Source organism: Pongo pygmaeus, chromosome 6 (assembly GCF_028885625.2).
Source record: "Pongo pygmaeus isolate AG05252 chromosome 6, NHGRI_mPonPyg2-v2.0_pri, whole genome shotgun sequence".
NCBI lineage: Eukaryota > Metazoa > Chordata > Mammalia > Primates > Hominidae > Pongo > Pongo pygmaeus.
This window is the reverse complement of record NC_072379.2, coordinates 149,703,117-149,719,503: the sequence shown is the minus strand read 5'-3', so window position 1 is coordinate 149,719,503 and position 16,387 is coordinate 149,703,117. Positions and strand designations below refer to the sequence as shown.

At 42.1% G+C, this 16,387-nt stretch overlaps 2 protein-coding genes across 2 annotated transcripts; both read right to left on the bottom strand.

The window, feature by feature from the left end:
* Positions 1-562: 562 nt before the first annotated feature.
* Positions 563-8,752, bottom strand: GIMAP2 (GTPase, IMAP family member 2). The gene is made up of 3 exons (XM_054495846.2): positions 8,672-8,752; positions 7,374-7,409; positions 563-1,889 (listed from the first exon to the last, which is right to left on the bottom strand). Exons 2-3 carry the CDS (start codon positions 7,399-7,401, stop codon positions 904-906), a joined length of 1,014 nt encoding a protein of 337 aa, XP_054351821.1. The 5' UTR covers positions 7,402-7,409; positions 8,672-8,752; the 3' UTR covers positions 563-903.
* Positions 8,753-12,844: 4,092 nt separating this feature from the next.
* Positions 12,845-14,833, bottom strand: LOC129040674 (glutamate dehydrogenase 1, mitochondrial-like). Its single transcript, XM_054495444.2, is given in 1 exon segment — positions 12,845-14,833. A coding segment is annotated over 1 exon segment (1,671 nt). The 3' UTR covers positions 12,845-13,162.
* Positions 14,834-16,387: the final 1,554 nt, after the last annotated feature.

Genomic DNA, 16,387 nt, shown 5'->3' with positions numbered 1-16,387 from the left:
AATTGGAGACGTTTTCCTCTAGAGAAGATTTGTATTTGCTTCTACTGGATGTCAAGAATTCAACTAATTTTGGATAACTTTAGTCTCCTGGAAGGGCCTAGATTAATACAGAACGCTCCAAATCAGCTCTCCAATTTTACTGACAGCCCAAGATTGGTTTCTTCATCTTAGGATTGGTACCGGCATTTGTCTATCGGTCAACTCTGCCTTCCTTGTTCGTGTATTCCTCATGGGCCTCGACTCCAGTTCATGCCCCTCATTTAAAAAAAAAATATTGTTTGCTCCACCTTTGGAATTTTCTTTATTTTTCTGGTGAACTCATCAATTATAAAAATTCTGTTTCTTTTAATAAATGTAGCCTCTATTTGCATCTAGCAAGATGATGCTTCAGAATATCCAGTCCAATTTGCTATCTTTTCTGACATTTGTCTTTACCTGTGTTTCAGTGATAAATCTGAAGGACGTCAGGGCTAAAATCTGGCTAAAATGAGTCATGTGTCCACTTACCATTTTCTAAGGAGAAAACTATAGAAGAGAATTAACAACATATGATCAAAGGAACTTTACAGTTTATGTAATATTATTTTATTGCCATTTTCATTATATTCAGTAGAAATAGTAGTACTAGAAAGAAGAAAATGAGATTTTAGAAACATAAAACTGTCTTTAGATATTTGAAAATGAGAGGAATTTTATGTTTACGGATTTCAAAAGGCTTTGATATTATATTTCAATGCAAACAGTAACTTATCGTATGATTTGGTTCATTAATAATTGGAGTGATGTTAAGATTTAAACATTTCATAGAATCTCAAATATGACTTCAGGTACCACATTTTACAGGGAAAGCACTGTGATTTGCCCACTAAATGATAGTGAGTAAATAATAACTGGGATCTGTAACTATAACCTAGGAGTCCTGCGTTCTAGTCTAATAACTGTTCTCAAAAATATCATTAACTTTTTGGGTATAATAAGCAGCAAGCTGCAGAATAAATTGCACATACTAAAGAGTAAGCAACAAAACAAATTGCACATGCTGTGCAGTATGCAAAGCAACAGAATTAGCAATCTGAGAAACAACTGAATACAAAATAAAACACACAGTTGTGTTTTGATTAAGGCTCTTTTTAGGCAATTTGCTTCAGCCAAGGCTGTGTAACTTCTTTGAGTTTCCATGTACTTTATAAGGCTCTCTTTGAATTCCTTTAATCTTTCATCTGATGCCACAGGTCCACATTTAGACCTCTGTATTAGGTTGTACAGCCCATTGGTATAGTGATCACCATTTTTCTCCATCAACAGATCCTCAATACAGTCCATTAGTTCCTTCACTTGGTCATCCTGATTGCTCCCTTCAGCACGGTTATTAAAGGCACAGATTCGCCCACCACATGCTGCCACAAGCTTGCTTAGGGCTTTGTTATCTGAGTCACGCATGTAATCCATCAGGGAGCCACCATTGAGGTCTTCCTTGTGGGTAAAGAGGACAATTGTGTGTCCCATGGCATCCTCTCCAAAGATCTCCTTCACCCTCTGTGCAGCCTCCTGGTCCTGTGAGGTATAGCGGCCCAGCTGAGTCACCAGGAGCAGCACATGGGGTCCTGGTGCAGAGAGCAAGTAGCACCTCTGCACCTCTTTGTACAGAGCTTCACAGTGGCCCTTCCAAGAAAACATATCTGGTGTGTCAATAAGGACAATCTCTCTATTTCCCCAGCTTCCCTGAGTTTTGCTGCAAGTCTTAGTCAAGGTCTGGGAACCCAGCTTCGATTCAAATGCTTGCTTCCTGAGGATGCTGTTCCCTGCAGCACTTTTGCCGGTTCCTGTTTTGCCCACCAGGATGATTCTCAGCTCAGATCTGCTGGCACATTGGCCCTTTGCATGTGGTCCTGTGAGGAGCAAGTTTACTGTGTTATCACTACACTGATCATGGCAGTGGAATATTTTTTTTTCTTTTCATTTCTTTTTTTCTTTTTTTTTTTTTTTTGAGACGGAGTCTCGCTCTGTCGCCAGGCTGGAGTGCAATGGCGTGATCTCGGCTCACTGCAAGCTCCACCTCCCAGGTTCACGCCATTCTCCTGCCTCAGCCTCCCAGTAGCTAGGACTACAGATGCCCACCACTGCGCCCGGCTAATTTTTTTTTTTTTTTTTTTGTAGTTTTAGTAGAGACAGGGTTTCACCGTGATCTCGATCTCCTGACGTCGTGATCCTCCCAAAGTGCTGGGATTACTGGCGTGAGCCACTGGGCCCGGCCAGTAGTGGAATATTTTTAATGATAAGGCGGTATTCCCCGTTATGTAAAAAGATACTAGCACATCTATTTCATGTATGAAATGAAAGCTAACTTGATTTCTCTAGGAATGCAGGGTATTGCCATGTTGGAGCCTAGGAAAACATGCTTGGGGATGAGATGGATTTAGAAACATTTCTCACCATGTAATGGTTGCCTGAATCACTCAGTCCTGGATCTCTAGAAAAAAAGTTTTCTGGAGATCAGAGACGTGTAGGCAAAGCCATGGGTTCCATCTCAATGTGGGCCAAGTGACCTGGCTCTGTTTCAACGCCAGACGTTGCTACTTTGACCTTGGCTGGGCAGAGTGGGGTCATGACTACCAGGGAAGTGGCTGGACCAGCAAAATGTTAAAATGAGCAGAGTAAAATTATTTTTATTAGTGAAGAAACAACTGATATCTTATAAAGGATATCATAATTTTGCTTAGAAAGGATGGCATAATTTTTGTATAAAATAGTCACAGAATATGGTAAACTTCCCTCTCTTCTTCCCCATTTCCCTTCAACATGGGTAAGGTTCTGGGGAGAGGAGTGAATGGGGACAGAGGTATGAACGAGCTTGAGGCTTTAGGGAAAAAATGTGTTTCAGACACATAAAAGGGGAAGGCATAGGAGCCATGGTGCCATTTCTGCTGGTCCATATGGCAGTGAAAGGAATGACTTGTCTAGGGTGGGTTCATGGAAGAATCAAGATGCAGCTTTGTAGTGGAGAGAGGAGCAATTTAACTTGCAAGGCAAGGGTGACTCTGGCTCTTGAGGGTTAACCCCTTGATTCCTTTACTGTAAGGGAGGAACATTTGACCTATATGAATGAAATGGAATACCATGATAACAGAAGAATCTTTCTGGAGGGAATATCCAAACAAACTAAGACTCTCCTGCTAAGCCCATTGCCTTTTGGGGTTTAGCTGTTCCTTACTCTCATGTTGCAGAGAGAAAGTTGGAGAAAGAAAGTCTACATTGACTACAGAATATCAGAGCTTAGAAAGAACTTAGACTGTACAAAGAAAATGAGCTTTCTGAGAGGCAGCATGCAGTGGTGAAGAAAAAAAGAATTTGGAGCTGGATTGCTTAGTTTTAATTGTCTTTCCTTTGCTAGTCATATGATCTTGGACAACTGATTAATTTCTCTGCATCTGGAGAAGATGATGGTTTACTCCATGTGGTGGTGTTCTAAGGATTAAATAAGTTTTGAACAATGAGAACACATGGACACAGGAAGGGGAACATCACACTTCGGGGACTGTTGTGGGGTGGGGGGAGGGGGGAGGGATAGCATTGGGAGATATACCTAATGCTAGGTGACGAGTTAGTGGGTGCAGCGCACCAGCATGGCACATGTATACATATGTAACTTACCTGCACATTGTGCACATGTACCATAAAACCTAAAGTATAATAATAATAATAATTTAAAAAAAAATTTTTCCTAAAAAAAAAAAAGGATTAAATAAGTTAATATATGTAAAGAACTTAAAAGAGTGCTGGTGCACTTAAGCACTTGGTGAAAATTAGGCTAGGATTGTTTATAGCAACCTCCTTATAGAGGAAGTAACTTGTATGCAAGGGTTAAGTAACTTGGACAGAGTCACCTAAATAGTTAGTGAAATCTACCATTTATTGAGCACTTTTAATGTACCAGGATCTGTTCCAAGTGGTTTACCTGCATTACCTAATTTACTCCTCCTAGCAATGATATGATTTAGGGTTAGGTGATGCAATGTCCACCAGGGGTCTTGTTCTTAGTTGGTTCAAATGACCTCTCGGGCTCACAGGACTGCCATGGGCCTCACTGGGACACTAGTCTACTCAGAAGAATGGAAAACTTCACTTGCCAGAGGGACAATGTTGGGCCTTTCACCTAGTGGAAGTCTATGCAGCAATTCATGGAACACTGCAAACTGTCACCTAGGGAGGTCCCAGGGCAAGGAGATGGCATCTTGAGCAGTTATAGAAGCCACCTGGACTCACAGGAGCCAGTGTCTCTTGTAGCAACTCCGGGGTTTAGCTTCCAGATTCCCTGCAAGGAGCATGAGAGTTACAAGAGTCACCCTGCTCGGGGAAGTTCGAAACATAGCTTCCTAGCATGTATTTATAGTTCTTCTAGCATAGATATAATTCACCCATCAAGAGAAGTTTTCAACCATAAGCAAAGTTCCTAATAATGTTATAGACATTTTACTCTTATTAAATTATTAGAGAATCGGAGCTAAAACATTTAACCAAAGATTAAATTCTCAGGCAGAAAGGGAAAGGGTTTGTCAACCTTTTTACCCATGGGTTCCTTTTATTCACCTTATTTTACACATAAATCTGCAACTTCCCCAAGAACTTAGAGTTACTAAAAGTAACCAGTTTTGTAAATGAAAAAGCTGGCATTTGAACCTGCCCGTTTTCTATGCCTGAAGTATTAGTGCTTTGCCATGCTGCTACGCCAACACTTGTTGCATATATTTAAGTATTTTCTCTTCCAGCCAAATTGGCCAAAATTTATGGACATTTAATCTTATTTTCTGTAGGCCAGTGAAGTTATGGCCTCACAGTAGACATGCAATGGACATTTTTACTTAAAAGGAAGCAGGCATTACATTACACATTTCTATATTCTGAAAACAGCAGCCAGGCAGCTCCTGATACACCACGCTGGAGCTTGCTTAGAGGCGGCCAAATTGCACCTTTAACCTTCCTCTCGCCTATGAAAACAGAAATCAAGGGAGTCATTGAACAGAAGCGGTGGGAGTCCTGAGTTGCTGGCCTCCTAGGGAGTGCTACCTCATTCTCTCCCATGGGGAGGGTATAGGGAAGAGAATTCTCTGCATCCAAAGTCAAGTGAGAGGGTCTCTAAAACACCCACTCATAAATATTGGGCATGTCACCAAAGTTGAGAAATAGGTAGGTCATTTCCCAGATGGGTGTCTGCTGAATGACAGAAACTGGTAAGCCTATCCAAGTGCAGCAAAGTGAAGAGAATTCTTGAGCAAATGTTTGGGAGGAGGTAGATGTAACCCGAAGTTTGGAGACACGTATAAACGTGGAAATTGGTGTCTATTTCCTTTCTGGAGAATTCGAAATTTTGAAGGCTGACTAGAACCACCTAAGAGACCAGCATAAGAAGTAAGCAGCAATGGCTTAGGGGGTTTCCCATGCACAGAAGGGATCTTACAGAAAAGAACTAGGCACAGCTGCCTTGATGAGGCCCTGTCCAAAGGCCTGCCTTGTATGGCAAGGGGAGTGCAATAGTAAGAGGAAGCCAGGGGTGCCATGAGGGTTGGAGCAGAGGCCTAGTTGGAGAATTCAGCCAGAGAGGGCACAGCCTCTGGCGGGAAGCGTGCAACTTAACCCTGTGGGGAATCCACAGTGTTCTGGCACAGTGGAGGGTGTCTGCTGTAATGGGGCATGGGATGGCGGTGAGGACCAGCCAGGAGATGACTGCAAGGACAATAGGACTCAAGCACTCCACCTTCTTTCTCCAGTCACCCATCCTCCTGCCTGATGGGGAAGGAGGGACTAGCATGAGGGTTGAGGGGGCAGAGCTGGAAGGGAGAGGAGGACTTTTGGAAGGTCCCAGAGTTCAGGCTGAGGCTGAGGTAGAGGAAGGAGAAACTCAAATTGAATGTAAGTTTGATGTTAGACGGCACCGAACAGTACAACACCTGATACATGTGTCATAGTGACTTTAATAGACTATTCTTCTAGTCTCTATTAATCAGAAAGGCAACTGCCTGAGATGGCATCAATAAATCAAGATTGTGGCCAGGCGCGGTGGCTCACGCCTGTAATCCCAGCACTTTGGGAGGCCGAGGTGGGCAGATCACTTGAGGTCAGGAATTTGAGATCAGCCTGGCCAACATGGTGAAACCCTGTCTCTACTAAAAATATAAAAATTAGCCAGGCATGATGACACATGCCTGTAATCCCAGCTACTCAGGAGGCTGAGGCAGGATAATCACTTGAACCTGAGAGGCAGAGGTTGCAGTGAGCTGAGATTGCACCAATTCACTCCAGCCTGGGCCACAGAGCCAGACTCCATCCCCTCCACCCCCCAACCAAAACAAAAGGAAATCAGGGTTGCATAATAAGAGGCAGTGGCTGGGAGGAAAAAAAGTTGTTTCTCATTTGGATCTCAGAGTTCAGCTTGATCAATAAACAAGTTCCATACACAATGAAGCCAGAGACCTCCTATTTCTCACAGGTGAGGGTTGAGTGTGAAGGGAACTTGGTAAGGAGGAAGATCTGGGCTCTTCTTGATGTAAGAGACTGAAGACAGGGCTGGTGAGGGGCAGAGAGTGAGGGGGAGGGAGTGGGAAAGGGGAGGTCAAGATACAGAGTGAGAGATGCCCATACCATACGGATAGCAGAAACAGGTGCAAGAAGAGGAGAGAGAGAGAAAGGACAAGGGAAGAGAAGGGAATGATAGAGACAGACAGAAAGACAGAGAGAGAGACACACACACACACAAAGAACCTATAGAAATGTGAGAGAAGGAAGAGAAGACTGAATGGTAGGAGAAGGAGTATTTCAAAGAGATCTGAAAGATTTGTGCATAAGGGAAAAGCCTGGATGCATATTTTGGATCCTGGTGAGTATTTTAACAATTTTCGAGCCAGACTTGTGGTTCATGCCTGTAATTCCAGCACTTTGGGAGGCCGAGGTGAGTGGATCACAAGGTCAGGAGTTTGAGACCAGCCTGACCAATATGGTGAAACCCCGTCTCTACTAAAAATACAAAAACAAATTAGCTGGGCGTGGTGGTGTGTGCCTTTAGTCCCAGCTACTCGGGAGGCTGAGGCAGGAGAATCACTTGAACCTGGGAGGTGGAGGTTGCAGTTAGCTGAGATTGCGCCACTGCACTCCGGCCTGGGTGACAGAGAGAGAGACTGTCTCAAAACAAACAAACAACCAACCAACCAAAACAAAACCCCACAATTTTCAGCTGCTGGTGGTGGTAGTTGTGGGAGTTAGAATAAGATCCTTCACCCTTGTTTATTTTGCCCCAACATCATCAGGAGAGCCAAACACACACACACACACACACACACACACACACACACACACACACATACGTGAAGTCACTTTCTTACCCCAGTGACTGTGTTCATTTTGGTCCATTGCTGTTCCTGAGAAACAGAGAGACAAGAAACTTATTTTTCAGTTCTAAATCATGAAAAATTCTTATATTTCTTTTCTTTTCTTTTTCTTTTTCTTTCTTTTTTTTTTTTTTGAAACACAGTTTCACTCTGTCACCCAGGCTGGAGTGCAGTGGTGCGATCTTGGCTCACTGCAACCTCCACATCCTGGGTTCAAGTGATTCTCCTGCCTCAGCTTCCCGAGTAGCTGGGATTATGGGTGTGCACCACCATGCCCGTCTAATTTTTGTAGTTTTAGTAGAGACAGGGTTTCACCATGTTGGCCAGGCTGGTCTCGAACTCCTGACCTCAAATGATCCACCAGCCTCGGCCTCCCAAAGTTCTGGAATTAAAAGTGTGAGCCACCGCGCTAGGCCAAGATCCTTATATTTCTAAACAACCATGTTTCATTTGTCTACTCATAAGGGACAAGGTGGGTGGGAAAGGAATGACTTCATACTTTACAGAGAACTGGAATCACTTGCTGAGGAGCTGAGAAGAGGGTTTCATTCGTAAGCCTCACGCCCAGCTCTCTCTCGCTTTCTTCCTCCCGTCCTCTCACAGATCAGCCCGGCTCCCTTCTGTTTTTGTTTTGCCTGCACACTCTTCCCTTCTGTCACCTTTCTTTGTAGGTGTGCCTTCCCTTACACCTGAGGCTCAGTCCTCCCTTTCCCTCTCTTTCTTTTCCCACCTTGCCTCCTTCCCTCCTCTACTCTCTCCAAACCTCCTCCCTCATGTTGAGTCTTTGCTGAGAGACTCAGTGAATGAAGATTATGACTCTGGGAAACCGTGCAGTCCTTTAAGCCAGAAATACACTTCACTTGATCTATTAATTGCTTGAATTTTTCTCATTCCCCAACAGCCACTGGTTATGAAGCCCTTGCAATGTAGGAACTACTATGGAGTGAGAAATATCAGTACGTTTTCATCAGCTAGTTTCTCTTGCTTAAATCTGGCAGGCATAGACCAAGCCTACAAGCACAGAAAACTGAAAGCCACAGGTTAATGCCCAAATTCTTCCCAGTTAGCACTTTTTATTGGCTTTATACTATGGAAATTCTTTCTTTGCCAGTAATGTGTAAAGTAAATTACATCGGTTTCCTGTAAACTGGCTTCACTTAAGGAAAAGGCAGTCACTCTAAATTGCTTCTCTTAAAATAGGACAAATTTGTTCTAAGAAAAATGAAAACGTTTGTGCATGGCTTGGGACCTAGAAATCAACACTGCAGACCTTTTCATAAATCTAGGCTTACCTGATTTACTGTGTAAAGAAACAGTTGGCTCCCTGTTCAGTCCTGTTGTCTTATAGCTCAGCTCCAAGAGAAAAAGAAAGTAAAACTGAGACTCCAGTCAGTCTTCTTCCTCTCTTGAATCTTCACTGAGCTTCCTGACTGCTAACAAATCCCACCACGTGCCTGTGTTTGAAATTCTCTTTCATGCCATTAGACAAAATCAACAGTTTAAATGGAAAGTTAATCAGTAGTTATTTGCTGTCATATGGGCCAACTGTCTCTTCTTCTTAAAAGTGAAAAAAGAGTGTTTTAATGATTTCATCTGGACTGGAAAGAAAGGCACAAATGCCAAGGAAGTTGGTGGATTTCAGTCCTTCCCAGCTGGGATATGTCCCAACAGTTAGAAGTTTGTCTAGATGCAAATGGCCCCCTAAGAAGGGCTTAAACCTTATTGACACCGGCAGCAGGGATTGTTCTAAAGCAGATGCCACTGGGAGAGAAGAGGAGCCTCTGATAGGCACTGCCCATGGGAAGAAGGGCACAGAAAGGGGAACCTGAGAGGGGCCGTTTTTATCTGAGTCTGATTGTAAGGATCATTAACCTTCAAAACATTTTTACATAACTAATTCATGACTTCTAGGATTCTGGGCCTTTCTTCCCTGTCCAGCTCTGTAATTTCAGAGAACCTCCCTGTGGGGAGAAATTGTCTAGGAAATGTCTATAGTAATAATCTGGAGTGTTTATATTCAAGAAGAATAATGCAAATAATTGAAGTTGAAATCATCCAAATATTCTTTTTCTTATACATAGGGCAGTTGCCGCAGCAGGGGAAGAAAGACATGGAATTTGTATTGCCTTTAAATACCCCCAGATTAATAGTGACACACATTGCTTTCTTTTCAAACTCATTGGTCAAGAATAATCACATAGCCCTAGGCTCCTGATCACATGGCTGTCCTATGAGGGAGGCTGGAGAATGCAGTGGACCCTATGGAACCTGGGTGAACACTACCACCTTTATAACATGTGACTGTTGCTTTGTTTCATTTGCTTCCAGATCCTTTACTGTACAATCTCGTAAGCGTGCTTGAAAAACAATACAACACAGGCAACTACTGCTTGATATCTATAATCTGAAAGTCTATAATTTAGTCCGAAAAATAAAACATTCTATGTAAAAACACTAACTGGGGCCTATTTCTTATTGTTTTATGTGTAAAACAAATATAATGCAATATGCATCAAACTGAAAGCTTACCAATTTTCTAAATCATAAATAAATTCTGTAAAGCACCTATATATGAGAAAAACTGTCAACTTAGAATACCAGAATTATAATACATGCTTTTCTGAATACCAAAAAAATACTTTAGGCTTATTTTATTTTATTTTGAGATGGAGTCTCACTCTGTTGCCCAGGCTGGAGTGCAGTGGCGCGATCTCGGCTCACTGCAACCTCAGCCTCCTGGGTTCAAGCGATTCGCCTGCCTCAGCCTCCTGAGTAGCTGGGATTACAGGCGCCCGCCACCAAGCCCGGCTAATTTTTTGTATTATTATTATTATTTTTTAGTAGAGACGGGGTTTCACCGTGTTAGCCAGGATGGTCTCGATCTCCTAACCTCATGATCCGCCCGCTTTGGCCTCCCAAAGTGCTAGGAATACAGACGTGAGCCACCGCGCCCGGCCCAATAATTTAGGTTTATAAATAAAAAATATTGGATAATGTAAGTGGGAGTGCAAGGCATCTACAGGACTGATGAATTCAGTGGATCGTCTGCATGACCCATGTTCATTTCGTCTCTCTAACTGTCCATTTTCTGTGTTGGCTTTACCTTACTTCGGTAGAAAGATGGATTTGTAGTTCCATAAATTATGCTCAGGAATGGCAGTGTCTAGAGAAAAGTTATAATTTTCCTTTTCTGTGACTGTTTTTTAAGGAAAAAATAAACTTTTTAATAAAAAACAAAAATGATAAATATATATAATAACAGAGCTTCAAAATTGTCAGGACTAGAGGGAGAGAGAAACAAATCCACAGATAGTTGGAGATTTTAATACTCGTTTTTTAGTAATTGATAGAATAACTTGATAAAAAATACATGATGATATAGAAGATCAGAAAAGTACTGTTAACCATCTTGAGATAATTGATACTTACAAAACATTATGCCTTACAACTGCAGAATACCTATTCTTTTTCAATTGCACATCTACCTTCATGAAGACATAATATGATGGAAAATAGTCTCAATAAATTTGAAACTATTGAAACCACACAAAGTATGTTCTCTGACAACAATTGAATGATGCAAAGAAATCAATAACAATATGATGTCTAGATAATGCCCAAACGTGGCAAAATTTGAAAACTGATAATGAAAATAAAACATCATAACTAATTGAATGTAGTTAAATCAGTGCTTAAAAGGTAGTATAGAGCTGTAGGTGTTTATACAAAAATGATAGAAAGGAAGTATGGAAGAGAAAGAGAAAGGAAGGAATCCTTGCCACAGCTGAGAGAAAAAATTCTGAAAAATCTTTCTAGAAAAATATGTTATTCATGATAAAGAACTTTTATAACTCAATAATTTAAAAAAGACACATAACCTAACAAAAATGGGCAAAAATTGAACAGATACTTCAGAAAAGGAGATATATGAATAACTAAGTTGCTTAACATCATTTTTTTTAACTTTTATTTTAAGTTCAGTGGTATATGTGCAAGTTTGTTACACAGGTAAACCCGTGTCATAGAAGTTTGTTGTACACATTATTTTGTTACCCAAATATTAAGCCTAGGACTCATTAATTCTTTTTTCTGATCCTCTCCTCCTCCTACTCTTCACCCTCTGGTAATCCCGTGTCTGCTGTTCCCTTCTATATATTCATCTGTTCTAATCATTTAGCTTCCACTTATAAGTGAGAATATGTGGTATTTGGCTTTCTGTTCTTGTGTTAGTTTGCTAAGGATAATGGCCTCCAGCTCCATCCATGTTCCTGCAAAGGATATGATCTCATTCATTTTTATGGCTGCAGAGTATTCTATGGTGCATATGTACTGCATTTTCTTTATCCAGTCTACCATTGTTGGGGATTTAGGATGATTGCATGTCTTTGCTATTGTGAATAGTGCTGCAGTGACCATACATGTGCATGTGTCTTTATGATAGAATGATTTATATTTCTTTGAGTATATACCCAGTAATGGTATTGCTGGTTCAAATGGTAGTTCTGTTTTGTTTTTTTTTTTTTTTGGTAAAACGTAGACTTTTAATAACTGCTTTTATCACCAGGTTAAGCCATGCAGTTACAAAGTAGTTAGAAATTTCTGAAGGGTGTTATAGTTAAAAAAAATAAAAGCTGATTCTTACACATATATTATCTAGCACTTCATGGGGACACTACTGTTCAAAAGGCCCTGGCCAAATAACTCCCAAATGAAACACTCAACCCAAGGTTGTTTTCAGCCCACTGTTAGTGAAGCTGGGTGCAGAATGCAAAGCCTCTAAAAGGAGAGGATACAAAGTCAGGTGAGTAGGGGCCATTGGCAATGCTCAGAGCCAGCCAGACTCCAAACAGGGAGCCCAAGTGGTTTTTTTCTGGGACACTCTACTTGAATTATTGTTTAATTAGTCAACCATAGATCTTCAAAAGAGAACAATTAGTTAACATGATAAAAAGATTACTGCCTTCTTTGGACTGTGTCATAATTATAGTAAGCAAATTCTGACAGTTTTAACGAAAATAGCCTCCACCATTTTGCAGGTATGAAGATAATTATCCACAGGGCTTTTAATGTCTGCTGGACAACAATACATGAATGATAAGCTATAAATGACATTGTTTTATGATATAAAAATGCTAGTTTTTTTCATTTATTATTTCTATAGGCATTCACGGTTTGAGTCAAGGTTAGGCTTGTTAAGTGATTAAAGGCAATTTTATTACAGCAGCATGTACTTACTCTATTCTAAAAGAATAAAATTCATAAACAGAAACAGCTTTTATATCTGTTTGCGACCTGCAAAATTGAGTTATTTTGCTGATATAAAATACTAAGAACTCACTTGAGGACCATGCCACCTTCTGAAAAGGCCACACACCTACTTCTTAAATGTGTTAAAGTTACAGCGTGTCCCAGACTCACCCAGAGCAAAATAAGTAAGCAACTGAGTGCTCTTGACTATCCCTTCCCCAGCACTAGCACTGATTGTGTTGGGAAAAGCCACAGAGCAAGGCTGCACAGCCAGATGGAGGAGGCTTTTTATTTAAAGGCAAAATACCAAAATGGCTCTCTGGTGTAGGTGATTTCTACTTTCACACTCAGCTTGTACATGATCCCCTAACCTTAATTTCTTTCTCAACGGGCTGATTTGGATTGACTTGTTGAGAATGGTATCCATTATTAATGAGTCAGGAGAGAAAGGGATTTCTGTGGTTACATGTAAACTTGTGATAGGTCTGCAGAAGTTACACTTGAAGAGGATAGTGAGGAAGTCAGCCATGATCCATCTATGTGAAGCTCACACCAGCTTCACTGTACACTTTGAAGACTTTCTCAATGGCATTGACATAGGCAGCTGTTCTGAGGTCCAATCCCAGGTTATACTTCATGTGTGTGCGCATAATTTGCCTGGCAGAATGCTCCATTGTGTACGCCAAGCCAGAGTGCATGATGTCTTTCTCAGATGCACCCGATATCCTGTCTCGGAACTCTGCCGTGGGTACAATGGGAATAGTTCCACCGTGCTTTCCAAATTTTCTTTCTAAACTCTCTTGAACAGACATGAGCAAGTGGTAGTTAGGATCCCTTTCATATTTGAAGGTCAAACAGCCATAGCTGACATGATTTAGATTCTTCAGCCACTCAAAGTAAGATACTGTCACTCCTCCAGCATTCAAATAGAGATCTGGAATAACCATAATGTTTCTCTCCAGGAAGACCTTGTCAGCTTCTGGAGTGATTGGCCCGTTGGCACCTTCAGCAATGATCTTGGCTTTGACTCTGGCTGCGCTGGATTTGGTCAACTGCTTCTCACGGGCAGCCGGGATCAGTATGTCACAGTCGGCCTCCAAGATGCTTCCTTCATAGGGCTTTGCCTTGGGGAAGCCCAGAATGGACCCATGTTGCAATCTGAAGTCTTCCAGTTCCTTTAGGTCAATACCATCTGGATTCCATATACTCCCATCAGACTCACCAACAGCAATACACTTAGCACCAAAACGATGTAAATATCTCATAGAGTGTAGGCCCACATTACCAAATCCCTGAACAACAAATGTTTTATCTCCAAACCCTGGTGTCATTCCTAAAATGCTCATGTAAGAAGCTTCACTGATGAAGTTTTCAATCCTATGGAAGACACCACGGCCAGCAGCAGAGATGCGTCCATGGATGCCCTCTTGGCTGATGGGTTTACCAGTAACACAGGCGTGTGCATTAATATCGTAGTGCCCTATGGTGCTGACATAGGTATCAGCGATCCAGGACATCTCCCGCTCACCTGTGCTCATGTCTGGAGCAGGCACATCAATGCCAGGACCAATAAAGCCCTTCTTTGCTAGTTCCATGGTGAACCTCCTTGTGATCTTTTCCAATTCATTATCGGTATAGTTCTTGGGATTGATCTTAACACCAGCTTTAGCACCCCCAAACGGCACATCAACCACTGCACACTTGTATGTCATCAGAGAAGCCAAAGTTTTTACTTCATCTACACTCACATCAGTGCTGTAATGGATACCTCCCTTGCAGGGTGTGCAGTGCTGGCTGTGCTGGGCCCGGTAGCCTTAGATGACCTCCCAGGAGCGGTCGTCACGCCGGATAGGGAAGGAGAGACTCAGCACACGGTTGCAGGGCTTGATGATCCGCAGGATGCCGTGCACCCGGTTCCGCTTCTGCTCCTCGCTCTCCCGGGTCCTCAGGTCCTCCACCAGCTTGTCCTCCACGATGCTGGCGCCGCGATAGAAGAAGCCCTCCACCATCTTGAGGAAGTTGGGGTCGTCCTCGCGGTCGGCCACCGCGTCGCTGTAGTGGCGCCGGGCGGCCAATGCGAGCCCCGGCTGCGGGGCGGCGGCGGGCTGTCCCCGGGCCCGGCCCAGCAACCTAGCCGAGTCCGCGGCCGCGGAGCCCAGGGCAGCTGCCAGGCCCAGCAGCAGCACTTCGCCCACGTAGCGGTACATGGCGGCAGGCAGAGGGGAGGTGCGTGATCGGTAGTTCTGTTTTTAGATCTTTGAGGAAATACCACGCTGCTTTCACAATGGTTGAATTAATTTACACGCCTACCAACGGTGTATAAGTGTTCCCTTTTCTCTGCAACCTCACTAGCATCTGTTATTTTTTGACTTTTTAATAATAGTCGTTTGGACTGGTGTGAGATGGTCTCTCATTGTGGTTTTGATTTGCATTTCTCTAATGGTCAGTGATGTTGAGCTTTTTTTCATATGCTTGTTGGCTGCATGTATGTCTTCTTTTGAAAAGTGTCTGTTCATGTCCTTTGCCCACTTTTCAATGGGGTCTTTTGTTTTTTCTTGTACGTTTGTTTAAGTTCCTTACAGATACTGGATATTAGACTTTTGTCAGATGCAAAGGTCTAATATCCAGCATCTATAAAGAACAAATAGTTTGCAAAAACTTTCTCCTATTCTATAGGTTGTCTGTTTATTCTGTTGATAGTTTCTTTTGCTATGAGAAACTTTTTAGTTTAATTAGATTCCATTTGTCAAATTTACTTTTGTTGCAATTGCTTTTGGCAACTTCATCATAAAATCTTTGCCAGTTCCTCTGTCCAGAATGGTATTTCCTAGGTTATCTTCCAAGGATTTTATAGTTTTGGGTTTTACATATAAGTCTTTAATCCAGCATGAGTTGATTTTTTGTATATGGTGTGAGGAAGGGGTCCAGTTTCTATCTTCCGCATATGGCTAGCCAATTAGCCCAGCACCATTTATTGAATAGGGAGTCCTTTCCCCATTACTTGTTTTTGTCAGCTATTTTGAAGATCAGAAGTTGTAGGTGTGTGGCCTTATTTCTGGGCTCTCTATTCTGTTCCATTGGTCTATGTGCCTATATTTGTACCAGTACCATGCTGTTTTGGTTACTGAAGCTCTGTAGTATAGTTTGAAGTTGGGTAGCATGGTACTTCCAGCTTTGTTCTTTTTACTTAGGATTGCCTTGGCTATTCAGGTTCTGTTGTGATTCCATATGAATTTTAAAATAGTTTGTTTTCTAGTTCTGTGAAGAATGTCATTGGTAGTTTGATAGGAATAACTTTGAAGTGTTAAATTGCTTTGGGCAGTGTGATGGTTAATACTGAGTGTCAACTTGATTGGATTGAAGGATACAAGGTATTGATCCTGGGCATGTCTGTAAGGGTGTTCCCAAAAAGATTAACATTTGAGTCAGTGGGCCAGGAAAGGCAGACCCACCCTTAATCTGGGTGGAAACAATCTAATCAGCTGCCAGCATGGTTAAAATATAACCAGGCAGAAAAATCTGAAGAGAGACTGGCCTAGCCTCCCAGCCTACATCTTTCTCCCATGCTGGATGCTTCTTGCCCTGAAACATCAGATTCTAAGTTCTTCAGCTTTGGAACTTGGACTGACTCTCCTTCCTCCTCAGCCTGCAGACGGCCTATTGTGTGAAATATATATGTACATTCCATTAGTTCTGTCCCTCTAGAGAACCCTGACTAATACAGGCAGAGTATGGCCATTTTAACAATATTTATTCTTCCT

Coding starts and splice junctions, on each gene's coding strand:
- GIMAP2 (XM_054495846.2), bottom strand. CDS start 7,401: ATGGACCAAAATGAACACAGTCACTGGG. Junction 1,890..7,373: donor AAATGAACACAGTCACTGGG/GTAAGAAAGTGA, acceptor TGCTCCTCACAG/GACCACATGCAAAGGGCCAA.